This window comes from Castanea sativa, chromosome 9, assembly GCF_040712315.1.
Source record: "Castanea sativa cultivar Marrone di Chiusa Pesio chromosome 9, ASM4071231v1".
Classification (NCBI taxonomy): Eukaryota; Viridiplantae; Streptophyta; class Magnoliopsida; order Fagales; family Fagaceae; genus Castanea; species Castanea sativa.
Window position 1 is genome coordinate 38,900,385 of NC_134021.1, and position 20,190 is coordinate 38,920,574.

Below are 20,190 nucleotides of genomic sequence, written 5' to 3' on the forward strand. Positions count from 1 at the left end.
AGCATGATACACCTCCTAGCTCTTTGTGCAATGTAGTCTCTATAGAATGAAAATGCCGCAGCACTTATTGCAATAGTAAGGAGACTGATGATTCAAGACAAAACTACCAGGATGTCCCAGCCCCTGTAGACGAAATTTAATAAAGAAAATGAGAAATGAAACTGAGTCAACAAATAGTTGAATTCAAGTTTGTACGGTGTATCCAAGAGTTAGGCTTTTTTTAATATCCATCACTGTAAATTTCTTTAAGACCTTATCCTCTCTTTTTGTGTGTGTGTTAAAAATACTTAGTATTCTAAAAAAAAAAAAACACACACACACACACAAACACAAAACACAAAAAATACAATTCCAGCACTCATGTAGAACATATACCTTTTATTTTGCACTGCAAAAGGTGCAGCTTTGAACCTGTGAACATATTACTTGAAAGAACACCCATGTCAATAATACAAAAACTGACCAAGGAAAAACCACAACATAGACTACGCATCAATGTTCTTTATGGTAACGATTGGTTTCCACATCTATTTATCAAAGCTTATATTTGGCACACAAACTTAGATGGTTGAATACGGACTTCATAGGATGGAAAGAATGGCAGAGGAGTAAAGCAAATGACACCACCTTTAAGAAAACCATGATACAAGTACAGGTAGAACAAGTGCTTGTCTTGCATACTGTTGCATTATTTAGTAATTAAGGAACTGCATATTAGACTATTAGTATCTGAGGATGTTGCAACAATAATTGTCACATAATAGGGCTTTGTGCTGCGACTGCAGGTAGCTCAAGAAAAGCACTGCTTAGACCTGTCATGACTGATTGGAAAAGACGAATATCAATGATACATTCAGCAGTTTGCAAATAAATCAAATTTCTAGTTTTTACTAATTTCCAAACCCAAATGCCATCAAGGTAGGACCAATGAATCACCCATATGCATCTCAAACAAATATCAAATATTATTTATTTTGGAGACATCTTGTTGATTAGCATGGTTGTCACTAGGACAAAAACGAAATACGATTATGCTTGATAAGCAACAAGCACTTGACAATGACATTGCCATGTCAAATAATGTGGATGGAAATCCCAAGACAATAGTCATAAGTTGAATAAATATTAGCCATAATAAGCTCCTAAGGAACCCTCTCCCTTCTGGTTGGATAAATTTAGTCTTCAATTTCACAGCAATACCATTAAGAGTAATGATACATATGTGTCAAATTTTAAAACATAAAACAAAAAATAAAAGCAATTAGGAAATTTAATTATCATGATGTTGATGTGGTTCCAATCACATTAATTGCTACCTCAGTTTGCAAACTTTTTATTAGTAAAATTGGTGATACTTATAGCAATTTTCATACTATTTAAAGGACAACATAATATAGCTTGCATAAGAGGACAATTCTTCAACGGCTTTCAAATGACACCATAAAAGATTACCCCCACAAGAGGTTCATTAGTTAGCATAAGCAGCCTATCTTTTTTTTTTTTCTTTTTTTTTGATAGGCATATAAGCTGCTATGCTTGAGGTGAAAAATGTCTATCTAAATTCTTAATCCACCAAAAACAAATTAGGCAAACTAAAATACTAAATCCTTCAATCTGGCAAAAATGTTACAAAGGAGACAATGCATCAGTATCTTAACCATTGAAACTGAGCCAGAAAACATTGACTCAAACTGCCCATTAGCACTTTGTATCTTGATTAGCACTCTGTTGCAGGGATCACTTCTAGCCTCTTTTGCCTAATTTCCTTTACTTACAACCTTTCCAAACTAAATTCCAATGAATCAATTATCAACCATCATCAATATCAAGGCAAAAATCATAAAAAATCTAAGACTCAACGCGAATCAAAACAGAAAAATCAAGATACATCTCAAAATTTAGTTGAATCCATCCAGGTGCAAAAGAAACCCCTCTAAAGTAGGGCATTGAGCTAATGTCATTTACCGAAAGGATTGTTTTCCATTTACTTGGATCCGAAAAGTTACCTACACGTTAATAGAACTGTACCAATCAAAAAGAAAAAAGGCAGATGCTCTGCTACAGGTGCTCACAGATGACCTCTCTTTCCATGACATTGTGCCAAAGGTTTTGTGTGCTGCTCCTTGTCTTCCTCATCATCATCATCATCATCATCGAGGCTAATCTGTTGACCAGAAGGAAGATGTCCAGATTTGGATCTGAACGTGGCCAAAGTTGTACTCTCATGAACCTGGCAGTGAGAAGGATCTTGAGGAGCAAGACACTTTACGCGTTGAGAGAAATCCTCTTTTGCTTGCACTGTAGTGTTCATGGGATCACCTTCATCAGCCCGAGAAGGAGTTATACCACCAACTGAATCAGTAACGGGATCACTTGATCCTCCAACATCACGAGGTCCCAAACTACAAAGACATCTCTCAAGAGTCTTTATGGTACTTGCTTGACTTTCCACCTTGTTCCGCTGCAAGAAAATTGGAGATCAATTAGTCAATATTCAAGCAAAAACAATATTACAAAAGGAATGCATACCAAGAGGCCGATTTCATGAGAAAGTTCATTTTGACGGACAAAAGATAATTGGGAACTAGATGAAATCCAGTTCTTCATGGACTCAATAAGGGAATAACACTCCTCAACAAAATCCGCTTCAGCCTACAAAGTAAAAAACAAGTGGGTTAGCACAGAAAAGAAAAGGCAAAATAGAGGCATGTGCATCCCAAGAAGATTACCGGGCCTCCTGTCCATGGCACATAAGGAACATGCTCTGAGCGTGGAACAAGCATAGTTTCAAATTCTCCAGAGTCATTCGTCACTTGCACTTCCCATGAAGGTAAAGAGGGGTACTTCAAACTAAGGGGCAGAGTATCCGGAGAAGAATCAGTTTCTCTAGAATTTTCCTCAAGACTCAAAGAAGTATCAGTCTCAGTCTCAGCTTCAGTTTCTCTATTCATTTCATTTTCCCCCTGAAAGCATAAGCTAATCTCGCTCATTAACATGTTTGTCATTAGGACTACAGCAAAATAACATTATACCTGATAAGCAGGAAGAACTTGACAATGTCATTGTCATGTCAACTAATGTTCACAAAAATCCTAAAACAATAGTCGTAAGTTAAATAAATAATATGCATAAGAGTAATGCTACAAATGTTTCAACTATTAAAACATAAATAAAAAAAACCAAAAAAAAGAATCAAGAAATTTATTTATTATGATGTTGACGTGGTACCAATCACATTAATTTCCACCTCTATTTGTGAACTTCTTGTGGCAAAATTGGTATTACTTTTACCAATTTCTACACTTTAATGTCTTAAATGGTAATAAAGGATTATATGCTGCAACTTGCAGTTGCAAACGATGACAATTCTCCCGCAGCTTGCATATGAGACCATAAAAGACCATCACAAAAAAGGTTCATTAGTTAGTGATGGGGTATGATAAAATATAACTCCAGCATCATCCATGGAGGTCGTCCAGGACAAGACCAGGAAAGCAAATGTTGTAAGAACCTTGTCCTCGGAGATCATTCTTACAGAAGGATGCTTGGACGAGGTTCTCATGGCCAAATTTTACAACACTTCACTGTCTCGTCCAAGAAAGCCATCAACCTCGTCCTCAACAAGGTCGTCCATAAAGGAACGACCTCCCTTAGAAATGAGATACGCTCGGCTGGAGGACCTCTGGACGAGAATCCCTGGACGACCCTTGACACTTGGGAAGATTCCTAAGTATGTACAACAACTCCGTATCACACGCATAACTTCTAATGACCGTTATATGAGAAAAATGTAACTCCTAAACAGTTGTAGAAGTTATCCATGGACCCTCACACCTCCTCAAATCTAGGGGAGGTTACGAGTCTAATAACTGCTCTTAAGACACTATATAAACGCTCATTCAAACCAAACAAAGGTACGTTTTACATTTCCTAAAAAGTTGGAACTCCAAAAGTATAGAGAGAAAACTAACTTTGCTATCGGAGGGTTCTTGGCCAGCAACCCCAGTCACCTTTGATCGTTTTCCTTTCTTTTTCAAACCACCAAGACAGCAAGTAGTCCTTTCAAGTCCGAAACATCCAGTCTACTTATTTTCTTCGCATCATCAAGTAGTATAAGCAGCCATGTAATATTTCATTTATATCAAATGCATAGTAATTATTCTTGAGTGTGAGGTGAAAAATGTCTATGTAAATTCTTAGGCCAATAGTAATAGATTAAGCAAACTAAAATACCAAATCATTCAATCTGGAAAATATGTTAAAAAGGAGAGAATGCATCATTGTTAGTATCTTAACCAATGAAACAGAGGCAGAAAACATTAACTCAATCACTTACATTTGCAAATATCATATACATTAATGGATCAAAAATTAGAATTGTTTATCAAACAACTAATGAGTTCTAAATAGATATTTGAATTGCTGCACGTTTTCTCTAAGCCACAAACCAATAACAATCATTGGGTAGAGACAAACTAAAAAAGAAAATAATTTATAAGATTAATAGATGTAATAATGTAAAAAGCATGAAAGAGTATTTAAGCATTTAGAAATGGTAGTATTCAAGGCGAAAATCTGACATGAACTTCTGCTGTATAGAAAATTAAAGCAGATTCAAGCATATATGTCGTCTACATCATGAAGCCCACCTATCGACTCTCTCACCACCTCAACCGGCTTATATCAAACAAGATACAATATCAATAATTTCATGATTTACAGAAAATCCTAACATTTTCCAGCAGTTTAACAAATATAAAAAATGCATAAGCAATTACACATGTGAGCAAAAATCAAAATCCTGCTATTAGAATATTGAAATATACAATTTGACTTATTGCTGAGGACCAATAAATTAGTCATATGCATCCCAAACAGATTGCTGAAATTATTTCCATTTTTATTTAGACCAAGCCCAAGAGACTAAGCTCACCAACTAGTTCATGCTGTCTCTAAGGAATAAAAATAAATAAGATTATGTTGGCTAAGCATGTACTACACCATGAAATTGTCATTTTTGAGGAAGTGCACAATGTTCTTGACACAAAAAACAGTTGGCATATAATAGCCACAATCTCCAAGGTTATTCTTTTTTGTTTAAAAAATCAATATGTCTGAAAAGGCAACATAATAAAAGCATCATTTAATATGCAAAGTGCATATATGATGCCATGCCACAAAATGTTTGTCAATATAAACATCGCAAAGGTTGTCATTTTGCTAAAAAATTCAAGAAGTCTACCATTTGATACAAACTAATCTTCAAAATTTCAGATGACATTTTTACCTGACCAAGTAAAACCAAGCTCTCCATGGGATCAGTTATGTAACGCAACCAACTATTAGGTCCAACAGTAATTCCAAGGTCCTTCGCGTTTGGACTCTCTGAGTTACCGCGAAATAGAAGTTCACCATTGTCAACGCAGCAAAGAATCTCTCAACCACGTCGCCTAATTCTACAGTTATTTTCGTCCAAGAATCAACCACACCATACTCTCTCATCACCCATATGTAGCATATATCATTATCTAAATACTCAGGTGAAGAAATACCAATCATAGCCAACGATCCCTTGAACACTGCAAGGGAAAACTCACCTTCGAAAATGTCAAAGTCATGCTCCGGGAGAATTATCTTTTGGAATGTCTCATCATGGACATCAAAACACAAGCTGTAACTGTAGTCCTTAGTAAACGCTAAAGCGTGCAGAGCTCCACTAAAAAACAAACATGGGTTTCCATATGTATTAACAATGGACCCAACATTGTGGTCGGAGCCAAACGATATTACAAACCTTCTCCATGAATCCGTACTCAATGCGTAGACCTGAGCCTCAGTCGACCGCGCTGATTCTTCATAGTGAGAAACAAGTCTGAGAATCTTGTAGTCATTGTTTTGGGAATGGTACGCAAACCCAAGACCACGAGTCCGCTCTTTGTCGAACTTGTTGAGAGGAGGAGAGATACACTTAAACATTTTGATGCTTGGGTTCCACAAATAGATTACACGGTCCTCATAACTAATAAGGCAGAACATGCCATTACAGAAGCCAACAATGTCGACAGAAGGAAAGGAAATTTGAAACCTGGAAATCTCGGTAAATGTGCGGTCGCTATTGCAAACAGCCGTACCCAGATCTTTCCGACTTGAACCAGGACCATTCTCTTTGTAATCAGAATATAGCAGATAACCATTGTTGTCGTTGTTAGATAATGATTTGGCTTTGTTGAGGTTGAGGTGTTGGGTAATGAAAATGGGGTCTGCGATGATGGAGTTCCAAGACTTGGAAACGCACCTGAATCTCATCAAGGATTTCACTGCCAGCCGACTCAGTATGTCGAATACGACGTCGTGTGGGAGACGCTCGGATGATAAATTCGGATCTCTCTTGAGTTTAGGCATCGGAAATCGGATTAAGGAAGGGAAATGCGCAACAAGTAGAAGTAGGTGCGTACTGTGTAGGCTGAAATGTGCAACAGGTCTTGTCCTTTTTAATTTTTAGATAAATAAATAGATATGGTTGAAATTGGTCTCATCAAATTTTATTTTATTAGCGCGCGTGTTTATTCTTTATCTTATCCTCTTTTTTTTTTTTTAATATTTATTTATTTATATATGGGTTGCGTTAACGGGTACTATGCGGTGCCTGTTAACCCCAAAATTCTTTTACTTTATTTTCTGACACAAGTTTTATCTTTTTTTCAATTATTTATATCATTTTTTAGTTTTAACTTTGTAGTACTATTCAGAATTTTTTTTACTTTTTCTAACATATTTTTTCTCTTTTTGCCCTTAACCAGTGTTGGTTAACATTCTCTTCTATATATATATTCGGCCGCATTTGTTTCTCAAAAAAAAAAAATTTTTAATATTTTTAGGAACATCAAATTGTATTTCAAGATTTAATGTTTTCTTTAAAGGTATACACTCAAAATTTATACACGTGTAGATAAGAAACACTCTAAATTTTTTTACTTTAGAATGATCATAAGTTTATTACTTTATGATGTTGCATTCCATCCCAATTCCTTTTTAAGAAGTGAGAAATTACAATGCCGCATTAACAACTTACTTTTTTTCTTTCTTTTTTTATATATAAGTGTTAAGTAATAAGATTACAAGCAAATCAACTAGAAAGTCTAATAGCAGTGAAAATAAAAAAATCAAAGTGCAATGCGTAAATCCCCAAGCCGAGTCAATCAAACAAAGTCCAAATTAGTAAAGATTTCAACTAATCAATAGATCTCACAACATCCTTGAATGTGCGACTATTTTGTTCCTTCCACATGAACTATATCAGGCATGCTCGCACTGTATTCCACACATCAAAGAAATGTTTCCCAAATAGTTCTGCCAAACAAAAAGGAGCGGTGTTACTATCTTCGGTAGTTAAGAGTTTGAACTTTAGATCTCTTGTTGAACATTGAATATTTAGCTTTGTCTTGTAAAACTATCTGGCAGGACTAAGAATGCAAACAATTGGTAGATGCCTCTAGCAAGTAGAGCCCCAAAAATATTAGACTAAAATTGATCCACACAAATCAATATATAATTATTTACAAGTTTGCTTTGAGCACTCATGTTAGTGAGTGTATAATAGAAAAATGTGAAAAATTTACACAGTTTTATCTAAAAATAACCCACATCAGCCCAAACGTATAATTGTATTAATTCACAAGTTTGCTACAATAACCATGTAAATTTATGTTGAAACTATTCTTTCTTTACGTATCTATAGAATAAAGGAAGAGAATTGACGACGACTGTTGTGTGTAAAGAAAAAAAAAACTATTAAAAAATAAAGAAAATTTGATATTTTAATAAAATATAGTATAAAATAAATAATTTGATGTAAGTATTTTGAAAAGTACGTAAAATAATTTTTTTCTTTTTAAGTTCATATGCTAAATTAGACAATAATTTTTGCACAAGTTGATGCGAATGCTCTAAACCATGTAAATTTACATTGAGATTACTCATTTTGCATTTAGTTTTGTTTTTTATTCTTTTTTTACCTATCCTGAGAATAAAGGAAGATGGTAGATGATAGTTGTTGTTGTGTATGTGTGTGTGTATGTTTTTTTTTTTTTTTTTTTGCTAAAGGTTGTGAGTGAAGATAGGGAAACAATTAAAATTGATATTTTAATAAAATGTAGTGTAAAATAAATAATTTAATATAAGGTTTTTTTTTTGAAAATAATAGGCAATATTTTGAAAAGTGAGTCTCTAAAATAGAAAAAAATAAATTCTTACGGTAAAATTTTTGGATGAGCTGACATGCAAGCTTTAAGCTTATCTACCTAAGATAAGAGCCCAATATCTAAATGCTGGAACCAACAGACGTATTTGTTTGGGCTCTTCAATAACACTGGGCTTAAAAGAATTGTTTGTCTGATTAATGGGACTCATCGAATTGTCATTGGGCTATTCAAGTTATGGACTAATTAGTTTGGTGGACTTGACCCACTTCACCATCATGCAATGCTCAAGAGATAAATCTCTATGATGACTTGCTTTTTTAATTATGTGTTTTTTATAGTCATTTTTCCAAATGTGGGTGTTTGCGACTTTTCAATGGCAAATGTAGCCAGAGATATGATATTTCATCAGATGGGCAAGGATGGCAATAAGATGGAGTAGGAGTCGAGTCATGGGCATGTTGCACACACATTCTAGGGGTCAACTAGGAAAAGAGTGAAAGTATAAGGTGACTTTTGTTTTTGTTTTTTTGCTTATTTTTATTTTTTATGGAGGGTTGTGTTAATGGGCACTGCAAGGTGCCTGTTAACCACAATATTCTTTACTTTTATTTTTGACAAAATTTTTCTTTTTTGCCGTTTATGTCATTTTTTTTTTTTTTCAGTTTTATAAGTACTATTTGGTGTCTTTTTTGACTTTTTCTAACAATTTTTTGTCTTTTTTGCACTTAACAAGCAGTGCTTGTTAACATTCCTCTTTTATGGAAAGGAAAATGAGAATTGCTTGACTTATAAGTGAGTGTGTTGAGAAAGAGATAGGTAAGTGTCTTCAAAGTTCAAAGTGGAAGAAACCCATAAAAGGCCGAGCAAGTCAAGCAATCCATGATATTTCCGCCATCTCTAGTTCAGGAGTCTATTGCATTCTCTCTAATCTCCCCTTTTGTTTTTATCTTTTTTGGGTCTGAGTCTTCAACCAATATCCTCATTATTTTTCAATTAAAAAAATCCTTATTATTTTCAATCAATGTTTGCACCCTCCAACTTTGGAGAGAAAAGAAAAGAAAAAGGTTGAAGATTGTACCACACAAATTAACATCAAACCCTTGGTTTTTACATTTTATTTCAATAAAAAAATAGTTGCTCAAATTTTAGGGTATGTTTGGTAACTATTTTCCCCCCTATTTTTTGTTTCTAAAAATAATTTTCTATTTTTGAGATTAAAAAACTTGGTTGACAACTTAAAATGGACTGAAAACAAAAACTGTTCTCAAAATTCAATTTGTGAAGGAAACTGAAAACATGCAAAAGACTGTTTTTAGTTTTTATTTTTCAAAAGTTAATGAAAATACACATTTAAGTTAATGAATCTATCTCATTTAATAAGTTAGCGTTAGAGTTCAAACCCTAATAACATCATATTTTAGTTTTTTTTTCCAAAATACAAGAATTTTTTTTTATTCCCCAAAACAAAATTTTGAAAATAGAAAACAAAAACTGTTACCAAACATAACCTTAATGTTTTCACTGTCTTCAACTAGAATTTCTAAAAGATGAAGGCTCAATTGAGTTGTCTTCTTTGTTTGATACATTATTGGTTATTAGGGAGACGGTGAAATAGGAACTCATACATAAATTCAGGGAGATACACCATTGCAGTTTAATAAAGTAAATGAGAAATGAAACTGAGTCAACAAATAGTTGAATTCAAGTTTGTATTGTGTATCCAAGAGTTAAGCTCTTTTAAATGTACATCATTGTCATTTTTTTAAAGATCTTCTCCTCTCTCTCCTTGTGTGTTAAAAATACTTTTAGTATCTGTTTGGATACACGTCCGCGTTTTCTTCAGCGCGTTTTCAGCTTCTTCTTTTTCAGCACAGTTGTTGACCGATTCTTCTGTGAACAGTGCACCCGTGCACTGTTCACGGGTCCCATAAATTTCTTCTTTCAACAACTTTTTTATTAAAAATGAATTTCACGACACTATTTACACATTTAAAAATTATTTTACTACAATGTTTTCAATTTTCAGCAATAAGTTCTATCCAAATGTACTCCTAGTATTCTCAAAAAAACAAAAACAAAACAAACAAACACAAACAATTCAATTCCAGCACTCATGTAGATCATATACCTTTTATTTTGCATTGGAAAAGGTGCAGCATTGAACCTGTGAACATATTACTTGAAAGAACACCAATGTCTATATTACAAAAACTGACCAAGGAAAAACTACAATATAGACTACGCATCCATGTTCTTTATGGTAACGATTGGTTTCCACATCTATTTATCAAAGCTTATATTTGGCACACAAACTTAGATGGTTGAATATGGACTTCATAGGGTCATTATGATGGAGAGAATGGCAGAGAAGAGTTAAGCAAATGACACCACCTTTAAGAAAACCATGATACAAGTACAGGTAGTACAAGTGCTTGTCTTGCATACATTTGCATTATTTAGTAATTAAGGAACTGCATATTAGACTATTAGTAAGTATCTGAGGATGATGCAACAATAATTGTCACATAATAGGGCCTTGTGCTGCGACCGCAGGTAGCTCCAAAAAAGCACTGCTTAGACCTGTCATGACTGATTGGAAACGATGAATATCAATGATACATTCAACAGTTTGCAAATAAATCAAATTCTAGTTTTTACTAATTTCCAAACCCAAATGCTATCAAGGTAGGACCAATGAATCACCCGAATGCATCTCAAACAAATATCAAATATAATTTATTTTGGAGACATCTTGTTGATTAACATGGTTGTCACTAGGATAAAAACGAAATACAATTATGCTTGATAAGCAACAAGCACTTGACAATGACATTGCCATGTCAAATAATGTGGATGGAAATCCAAAGACAATAGTCATAAGTTGAATATATTTTAGCCATAAGCTCCCAAGGAACCCTCTCCCTTCTGGTTGGATAAATTTAGTCTTCAATTTCACAGCAATACTATAAGAGTAAGAGTAATGATACAAATGTGTCAACTTTTAAAACATAAAAATAAAAAAAAAAAAAAAATAATAGCAATTAGGAAATTTAATTATCATGATGTTGATGTGGTTCCAATCACATTAATTGCTACCTCGGTTTGCAAACTTTTTATTAGTAAAATTGGTGGTACTTACAGCATTTTCCATACTTTAATTTCAACAATTGTAGTAAAGGACAACATAATATAGCTTGCATAAGAGGACAATTCTTCAGCAGCTTTCAAATGACACCATAAAAGATTACCACCACAAGAGGTTCATTAGTTAGTATAAGCAGCCTGTGTGGATATAAGCTGCTATGCTTGAGGTGAAAAATGTCTATCTAAATTCTTAATCCACCAAAAACAAATTAAGCAAACTAAAATACTAAATCCTTCAATCCAGCAAAAATGTTACAAAGGAGACAATGCATCAGTATCTTAACCATTGAAACTGAGCCAGAAAACATTGACTCAATCACTTGCATTTGCAAATTTCATATGTGCTAATGGATCAAAAATTAGAACTGCTTATCAAATGACTAATAAGTTCTAAATAGATATTTGAATTGCTGCACATTTTCTCTGCACAAAGCCACAAACCATCAACCATCATTGGATAGTAAGCAAATTAAACAAAGCATCCACTTTAATTAATAGACCTAATAATGTCAAAAATATAAAAATGTACGTATACATGTGTTGAGAAATCAGTGTTCTGGAGAAAATTTGACTTGAACTTCTGCTGTATACAAAATTAAAGAGGATTCAAGCATATAAATTGTCTTTGTCAATAAAAAAATGCATAAGCAATTAAATGTGTGAGCAAAAATTAAAAGTCTGCTATTTAAAATATTAATTTGACTTATTGCTTAGGACCAATGAATCAACTTTATGCATCCCGTACAGATTGCAGAAGTTCATTCTCATTTTCCTTTGGACTAAGCCTAAGATATTTAGCTCACTAATAGCGGCCAGAGGTACAATTTTTTTAGTCCAAGACTCAACAAAACCATACTCCCTCATGTTAATTTATCAAATCACTGAAGACAAACAAAGCCAGCAATTCCTTGAACACTGCAAGTCTCTCATCATATTGGTGCAGCCCTTCTCCTGGGCTATTTTTTTCTCACAAAACCAATTAGGCAATATGCACCGTTTTGGCTCTCCAAAATTCCATTGAACCAAAACACTTTTCCTGGGCTCTACGCTTAATATATGTAATAGATAGACTGATGAAATTTTGAGATGAAAGCTGAAAATAGAGGCTGCAACTTGAGTGACCTGGGCTGGTTTACAGTTTACACACACATATATACTATTTTTATTGATCAGTACACACACATACATATACTTCATAAAATCTCAAGATGCCAAGCTCAATTTTAGAGGCTGCAACTTGGGCAACCTGAGCTTGTTGGAGGTAAACAAGAGCATATAAGTCTCATCCCTAACCAGCACAGCTCAACGTGTGAAATTTTTAGCTCTCACCCAACCCAACCTAGGCTGAAATTAGTTGCCTTGTTGTGACTGAATTGACTCAAGGTGGGTCAGGTTATGCTTCTCTTAATAGTAGTAGTAGTAGTTGGAGATATCAATAGCTTTTTTCTGTCTATTTACAACAGCCAACTTACAAGCAAGATTAGCATACCTTATGCTTAAAAAGCATGCATGATTTACTGTGTATACAAGTGTGTAGATTCACATGTACTGTACAAATTATAAAGAAATCTCATAAATTATAAAAAAAAAAAAAAAAAAAGAAATAATTTGCATGAGTGTTGTATCTGCAAGAGCTAGTATCAGTCTTGTCTCTATGTCAAAGATAGTTGGAACCAATACACCTAGAGTGTCTAGGGCATATATGCTAGGTTGATGTAAAATCTGCAGCTTAACAAACAACGTTTTTAAGCATACATAGATGTTGAAAAAATAAAAAACATTTAAGTGGTAGGACAACAAAAAGAAGAAAAATCGATTTAAAAAGAAAAGGAGCCAGCCAAAATCTTGATGATTTTCCCTGACGTCCAAAACAAGTCTATAAACCAGGCTTATGCAATCATTCATTATTAAAAAAACTTGAGACCTAATTCCAAAAGTTTATTCTTCTATTCATATAAATCTACAGATGCTTGCCATCTCAAGAAGAGAATGGAATTTTAAATTGATAGATAAATCAATAAGAATGGAAACAAAATACAGAAGGGGGCTGGAGACAATCAATTGAGCTTGCACAACAAATTCATAGTTTATAGAAAATATTATTTTGTTGCCTAGAAATCAAAGCATGATATCCAACAAGGTGAGTTGACAAAAATCAAAATCAAGAGTACCACCAAGTACCAATAATTTACAAGCAAAACCAATTTCAAATATAAACTTGATAACCAGTCCAATATTCATTATGATAGGACAAGTGAAACAAGGTCATCTGGACTAAAAACATATAATTTTCACTGTGACATTGTCATGTGTTAGAATGACCACAAAAACCTACTAGGATTACCACATTACTTTGATGCGTACTACAATAGAAGAAAAAAAGAACATAATGATGGCTTCATTGATTTAATATTACAATAAGGAAAAGCAAAATAAAACATAAAATAGAGCATCATTTACTTCATTGGTTTATCTTCACATTTGGATGACATTTATTTGTGATCAAGTAAAACCAGGCTTTCCATAAGATCAGTTGTGTAGGCCATCCAGTTAGGACTTGGAATTCCAATATTGTTCTCGTATAGACTTTCAGGGTCATACAAAACCATCCTTCCCGGAGGCATTATAGTTAGAAGTTGACCACTTTCAGTGCAGCCAAAGAAATTCTTAATCCGCTTGAGTCCTACAGTTTTTAGTGTCCAAGACTCAACCACACCATACTGTCCCATCACCCATATGTCGCATTTATCTAAAACAGTGCCATCTTCATAATCATATACAGAAGGACCAAAAACCATTAGAGCCAATGATCCCTTGAACACCACAAGTCGGTGAACTGCCTGATAGGCAAAAATAAATCTATCTAAGTAATTCTCTGGCAGTCTTATCTCTCGGAATATTTCATCATTGACATCAAAGGACAAAATGAAATCGTTAGTGTTGTTTGCACCCCAAGTATGTGCCATAAAATGTAGAGCTCCATTAAAAAATAAAAAGGGCTCATATTGTATTTCTAAAATAGACCCAAGATTGGGTATCGACTCCACCGAAAATTCAATCCTTCTCCACAAATCCGTACTCAATGTGTAAACCTCGGCCTCAAACCGCGGACCTTTGTTATTGCAAAATATTGAATTGTGGACTATTTTGAGAATCTTGAAGTCATTGTTTTGAAAATGATAGGCAAGTCCAAGACTGTAGTCATTGCGACCAACGTCAAGCATAAGCATCTTAAACTTTTGAATGCTTGGGTTCCATAAATATATTAAAGTATCACGATTTCCAAAAGTCAAGAACATGCCATTACAATAGTCAACCATAACTGCAAGAAAAGGGATTTGAAACCTACAAACCTCAGTCAATGACAATGTGGGATCGTCATAGCAAGCAGCCGTATACAGTTGTTTGTCATCGGTATATAGAAGAAAACCATTGTGATTGTTTTTGGATGATAATGATTTGGCTTTGTTGTGATTGAAGTGTTTGGTAATGAAAATGGGGTCGGTGATTGTAGAGTACCAAGATTTAGAAACGCACCTGAATCTGATTAAGGATTTCACTGGCAGCCGAGTCAGGATGTCGATCACGACGTCGTGTGGGAGACGCTCCGATGACAAATTCCTGAGCTTAGACATCATCGAGAATTCGGTTCGGCCTGCCGACCGAAATAATTGGGAATCAGTCGGTTTCGATCGGTTTTTGGGCCGGTTGGGGAGAGAGAGAGAGCTGGCGAACGAAGCGATAGAGACAGAGAAACTGAGAAAGAAAAGGGAAGAATCATACCGTCACCGTGAGAATAGAATCATCGATGATCAGGCCGGCGTGTGGAGGCCAGTGGCAAAGGCAGATTCGGCGTGAGTGAGAGTTCAAGAGATGTTGAGGCTGTCTGTGTCTGAGAATGAGAGTCAAGAGTAAGAGTGAAATGTGTGGGTGTGAGGTATTTAGGATAACTGGTAGGGTTTTCTAATTAAATTAATTGAAGTTTAATTAGTTTAACTAGATATTTAATTAGTCTAATTTTTTTTTTTTTTTTTTTTTTGGTGCTAAAGTTTAATTTTAGTTAGTTAATCTAATGGGTTAATGCCTTAATTTCAATGGGTTTTAAATAGCAATGTTTACAAAATAAAATGAAAGGCTGGAGGCCCAAATTTTTATTAAAAAAAAAATGAAAAGGTAGGAGGCCCATAGGCTTAAGGTCCAATGTTTGTAACTTTGCAAAGCCTAAAACGTATATTATATTATATTATATATATAATATAAATTATATTATAACATAATTCGGTTCGGTGCATATACACCTAACACCGAAATTGAAACCGAAAATTTCGGTTTTTAAAAAATGAAACCAAAATCGAACCGCACTGTAATCGAATTGAAATTTTGGCAACAATTTGGTCGGTTTTGGGCGGTCTTTTTGGTTTCTCAGTTTTGTGTACACCCCTAATCAAGATGATGATGATTCGAAAGGAAATGCGTTACACTGAGAGAAAGAGAGAGAAAAAGGTAAAAAGAAAACTAATGATATTATGAGGGCGTTTGGATCCGCGTTCTGCGTCCACGTCCGCGTTTTGGCTTCTTTTTTTTTTTTCTTTTTTTTTTTTAAACCCAGCCGCATATATTGACTTTCAGCTATGAACAGTACACAAAATTACTGTTCATGAGTCCCACAAATTTCACTTTTCAGCAACTTTTTCATTAAAAATGGGTCCCACAATACTATTCACACATTTAAAAATTATTTTGCTACAGTGTTTTCAGTTTTCAGTTTTCAGTTTCAGCAAAATAAGTTCTATCCAAACAGACCCTAAGTTGGCTGAGATGACACGAGGTTTAAATACAGGGAGTGTTTGTCTAATTAGTGGGTCACACCCAATTTGTCATATTTGGGAAAATTACAAGATTAAAAGTTCAAGATAATTGGGTGGACTCCATTTACTTCTCCCATCATTCAACTAAATTTATTTATTTTTTGGGAACAAATTAAATCAAACATAATGTTGTTTCACTCAAATTAAGTGTAAAAATATTCAAACACAATTCGAGAATATGACATGAATTTTTTTTTTTTTAATACAATATTCTATTCTAGTATAATTTAAATGTATATGTGTGACAAACTACCTTCTGGAAACTTGAATCTCGGGCCTTACCCCCTACATCCCATTAGTATTTGTACTTGTGAACCGACTACTATACTAAGGGTGCGCGGTGGTCAAACATGACATGAATTTACTTGCTTTGTTGTGAGTTAGTGTTTTATAAATTAGTCAATTTTTGACCTGCTTTGACTCAATTAATAAATTAGTCAATTTTGTGTTAACTTGTTTGAGCCACAATCTACCCACAATGAACTTGTTCATTATTCATGTCAAGATAGAATCACCTGTCTTGACATGAACTCATTTAGCATATATAAATAAATGCCATTTTTATGTAAAAAAAATATTATTGTTAAATATAGAATTGAGTAGCTAAATGAATTTTATTGTTTACTAAAATATAGAAAATTTTGGTTTTAGTTTATCTTTCATAGACTATTGTATTTCTAAATCTTGGCGAATTGTCATTGAGTAAAATAAGAACTTTTTGGTCAAAAAAAGATCTCTTAAGAAAAATTGCTTAAATAACCATCACAATTAATTTAGTATATATGGGTCAAGAATTTAATCAGGCAAAAGAAAACTCCAAAAGGATTGAGAATGAATACACAATAGAAATGATGAAATTAGTTAATATCTAATTAAAAATATGTCCTCGAAACTCTCGAGGATGGATATGATTATTACAACTTCTCATACTCACTTGATTTTTACACTTAGCACTTAAAACTTTTCTTTATGAAGATTTCCAAATTCCCTGCTAATGGGGGGATTTGTCCTTATTTATATAGATGAGGTTCCTCCCCTACCATCCACCTGTAGGGTGGATACCACGTGGGGAAGATACTTATCTCATTTTCTACTTCCCCCTTCTTTTGAGGTAAAGATGAGTGAAAGAAAGGGTGTTGGTTTGCTGGGTATTGTTCTAATGCTCATTCAACAATAAATGCATCAATGCTAGTGGGTGGATTACATTTAATGTGGAGGGGAGGGGATGATTGCTTAACTTAAACACTCTCAGATTCTCAAAAAAAAAAAACTTAAAACACTTTCTTTTTTAGGCCTCCAAACTTATTTGTTCCTCAATCCATACAGTCATTTGTCTGCCTTTTCAGAGCTGGGAGGGTTCTTGACATGTAGCCAAGGATAAAGGGATCCTCAAAGATTCGTTGAGGAGTGATTGGCCCTTAGATGGTTCCTTTTAAGGTCCCTGGTGATCATGCCTTTATCTCTTTTCTCCTCGGTCCCTTGCATGGCTCCAGGGATCTTCAGGGTTGGGCCCGCTCTAAACGAATTGATTAGGCTCTCTTTATCGGGCTTTCTTCGTTTGGCCTTTGGGCCTACAAGCTCAGGCCTATTAGATATAATTGGGTCTATTCCCCCACATATGCTATTAGTAATTTAATTAGTGTTATTATGACATTGATTTGTGTAGTATTTAATTGTTTATAACTAATTTTTTTTATGTGCTTACAAATAAATAAAATATGTTCACCATTTTTTTCATATTCTTTATATGCATTGGAATGGGTCATATATGTATCAATCTAATGCAACATATTTATTAAGCAAGTTGAAATGACTCGTGTTTTTATCAATCCAACAAGAATTATTTATGAAGAGTGTAACTTAGGTTGTATCATGACATTATGCTTGTGTGGGGCAAAAAGATCCTGGTGGGAACGTGGGCCTTTTGGGCCTTGTTAAGGAAGGCCGACCTGACCCTGGGGTTAGAGATTGTTGGCGCTATGGGTCGGCCTATACGCCGAGGATCCGAGGATCCAGCCGAGGATGGTTTTCCCCTCGGACTGACATCAAAGAACCTGAGACTTCATGGTAAAGGTTAGGGAATGACATGGTCAAGACCAATGGTTAAAAGGAGAGAACCCTTGAATGTCCTAGAAGCGCCGATGTTGGAAGAATATCAAAGGCAAAGGCTGCTACCTCCACATTAAAGACCCTGCACCTACCACCCTGGCCGCATTAATGAGGAAGTGACACTTAAACAGTGGAAGGGAAACTTCTAGTTACTGTTCAAAGGCACTAAGAAAAGAAATATCTAGGCTAAGGGAGGAATTGGGGGCAACACGTGGATAAAGTATTAAAAAGAGGAGTATTTAAGGAGGGACCTAGAACAGAAACGGGACGGAACTTTTTGTAACCTAAAAAGAAAAAGGACAAAGAGAGAGATATAATATAAGAACAGCTCTCGGCTTACGTCCGAGGAGGCCTATTTACATTACTCCTTTTTGTTTCCAAGCACTTGCAATCTTTAGTTTGTCATTTCATCCTCATACACTTCTAACCTGGGTTTCAAGCCCACACTCTACAAATTCATATTGTTTAAGGCTCATTGGGCCTGAGCCCATAACTGTTCTTGGGTCCAGGTGCAATTGTGCACTTACAATGCTTACAAGTGGTTTTTAAAAAAAAAAAAATTAAAGAAAGAATCCAAAAGGGGTGAATAAGTGTTTTTTTTTTTTTAAATTTAGAAAAAATGTGGGTTATACATTTTTTTTTTCTTCACTTCTAAGGATAAAAAAAATTAAGTGATGTTAGCAATATTCATAATTTTATCACATAGGTCTTACAAATTTTTGTGTCACTAAGAACAATAAGTAATTCAAATACTTATATATTTTCTTGTAGTTGTTAAAGTGCCATCAATCATATTCTTTTCCACATCAATTTGTAAGATTTTGGTAGTAAAATTTGTAGTAGGCTTTCCGCAGAAAAAAATTAGATAAATGTTATTCCAACCAAATCACCATTAAGTGAAAGAAAATACTGGAGTTATTATAGATTTTAGTACAAAAAAATGTACAATTTAATGTGGCAAGAATATGATTGGTACCTTTTAAACAATATAATTAATGAATGTTTGAATCATTTTATTTTGAAAATGATACAAGTCAGTTTGTGAAACCCATGCAGTAAAATTTGTAAGACCCCTAACATTGCTCATGTGAATTAGTCATATTAAAACATGAGAACAATGGATATATATATATAGGCCAAAATGGCTAGATACCATTGTTTGAAAATATTTTGCAATCTACTACTGTTTCTGAAATATTTAGAAATCTACCACCTTTTTGAAACTTGATTTTGTGGAAATCGAGTTTTCAATGGTACTTTCAAAAAATTTTCATGGTACTCAAGTTCCATGAACTCGAGTTTCATAAAAAAATTTCAAAATCTTTTCGTGGTACTCAAGTTCCATGAACTCAAGTACCATTGAAAACTCGATTTCCACAAAATCAAGTTTCAAAAAGGTGATAGATTGCTAAATATTTCGCAAACAGTAGTAGACTATACATAGTTTCCCAAATAGTGGTAGATGACCATTTTTGCTTATATATATAAAACACTGTCATTAACTAAATTTAAGTGATATTTAAATATAAAGAGCCTCGTTTAAAGTTTTCACTTTAGGCCTCCAATTGAATTGAGAAGGCCATGCACACTTAAAAAATGGGTTGGGTTAGGATTTATGGGTTTTGACATGAGTATTAAATTAATCAAGTTGGTGTTTGACCCATTTAATAGAATACCCTTACTTTGATAAGCCAAAAACAACTTACCAACATTAATTGCTACACCTTAAAGATACTATTTATTGTGTAAATCTTTTTGATGATGTCTCTTTTTCTTTTGTTAAAAGAGAGGGCAATTCTTACACCCATCTCTTAGCCCTCCGGGCTGCTTTATGGAATTGATCTAGGGCTGCTCCAATCTCTTGTCCC

At 34.2% G+C, this 20,190-nt stretch overlaps 3 protein-coding genes across 6 annotated transcripts; all 3 read right to left on the bottom strand.

Annotated features, from left to right (window-relative positions):
* Positions 1-260: 260 nt before the first annotated feature.
* Positions 261-5,385, bottom strand: LOC142610315 (uncharacterized). 4 transcript variants are annotated; one of them, XR_012839799.1, is made up of 4 exons: positions 2,730-5,232; positions 2,530-2,652; positions 2,007-2,461; positions 261-821 (listed from the first exon to the last, which is right to left on the bottom strand). XR_012839799.1 is itself a non-coding variant. In XM_075782115.1 (4 exons), exons 1-4 carry the CDS (start codon positions 5,312-5,314, stop codon positions 2,069-2,071), a joined length of 777 nt encoding a protein of 258 aa, XP_075638230.1. In that variant the 5' UTR covers positions 5,315-5,385; the 3' UTR covers positions 1,920-2,068. The 4 variants fall into 4 exon arrangements, 3 of the variants coding, with proteins under 3 accessions (XP_075638230.1, XP_075638231.1, XP_075638228.1); XM_075782115.1 differs by lacking the exon at positions 261-821 and adding an exon at positions 5,288-5,385 and having other exon boundaries at positions 1,920-2,461; positions 2,730-2,963; XM_075782116.1 differs by lacking the exon at positions 261-821 and having other exon boundaries at positions 1,920-2,461; positions 2,730-2,963; positions 3,972-5,231.
* LOC142609189 (F-box/kelch-repeat protein At3g06240-like) lies at positions 5,323-6,482 on the bottom strand. Its single transcript, XM_075780801.1, has 2 exons — positions 5,598-6,482; positions 5,323-5,456 (listed from the first exon to the last, which is right to left on the bottom strand). The coding sequence occupies exons 1-2, from the start codon at positions 6,400-6,402 to the stop codon at positions 5,323-5,325; spliced, it is 939 nt and encodes a 312-aa protein (XP_075636916.1). The 5' UTR covers positions 6,403-6,482.
* A 7,134-nt stretch (positions 6,483-13,616) lies between these two features.
* Positions 13,617-15,276, bottom strand: LOC142610316 (F-box/kelch-repeat protein At3g06240-like). The gene is made up of 2 exons (XM_075782117.1): positions 15,129-15,276; positions 13,617-15,000 (listed from the first exon to the last, which is right to left on the bottom strand). The coding sequence occupies exon 2, from the start codon at positions 14,981-14,983 to the stop codon at positions 13,838-13,840; it is 1,146 nt and encodes a 381-aa protein (XP_075638232.1). The 5' UTR covers positions 14,984-15,000; positions 15,129-15,276; the 3' UTR covers positions 13,617-13,837.
* Between the last annotated feature and the right edge of the window lie 4,914 nt (positions 15,277-20,190).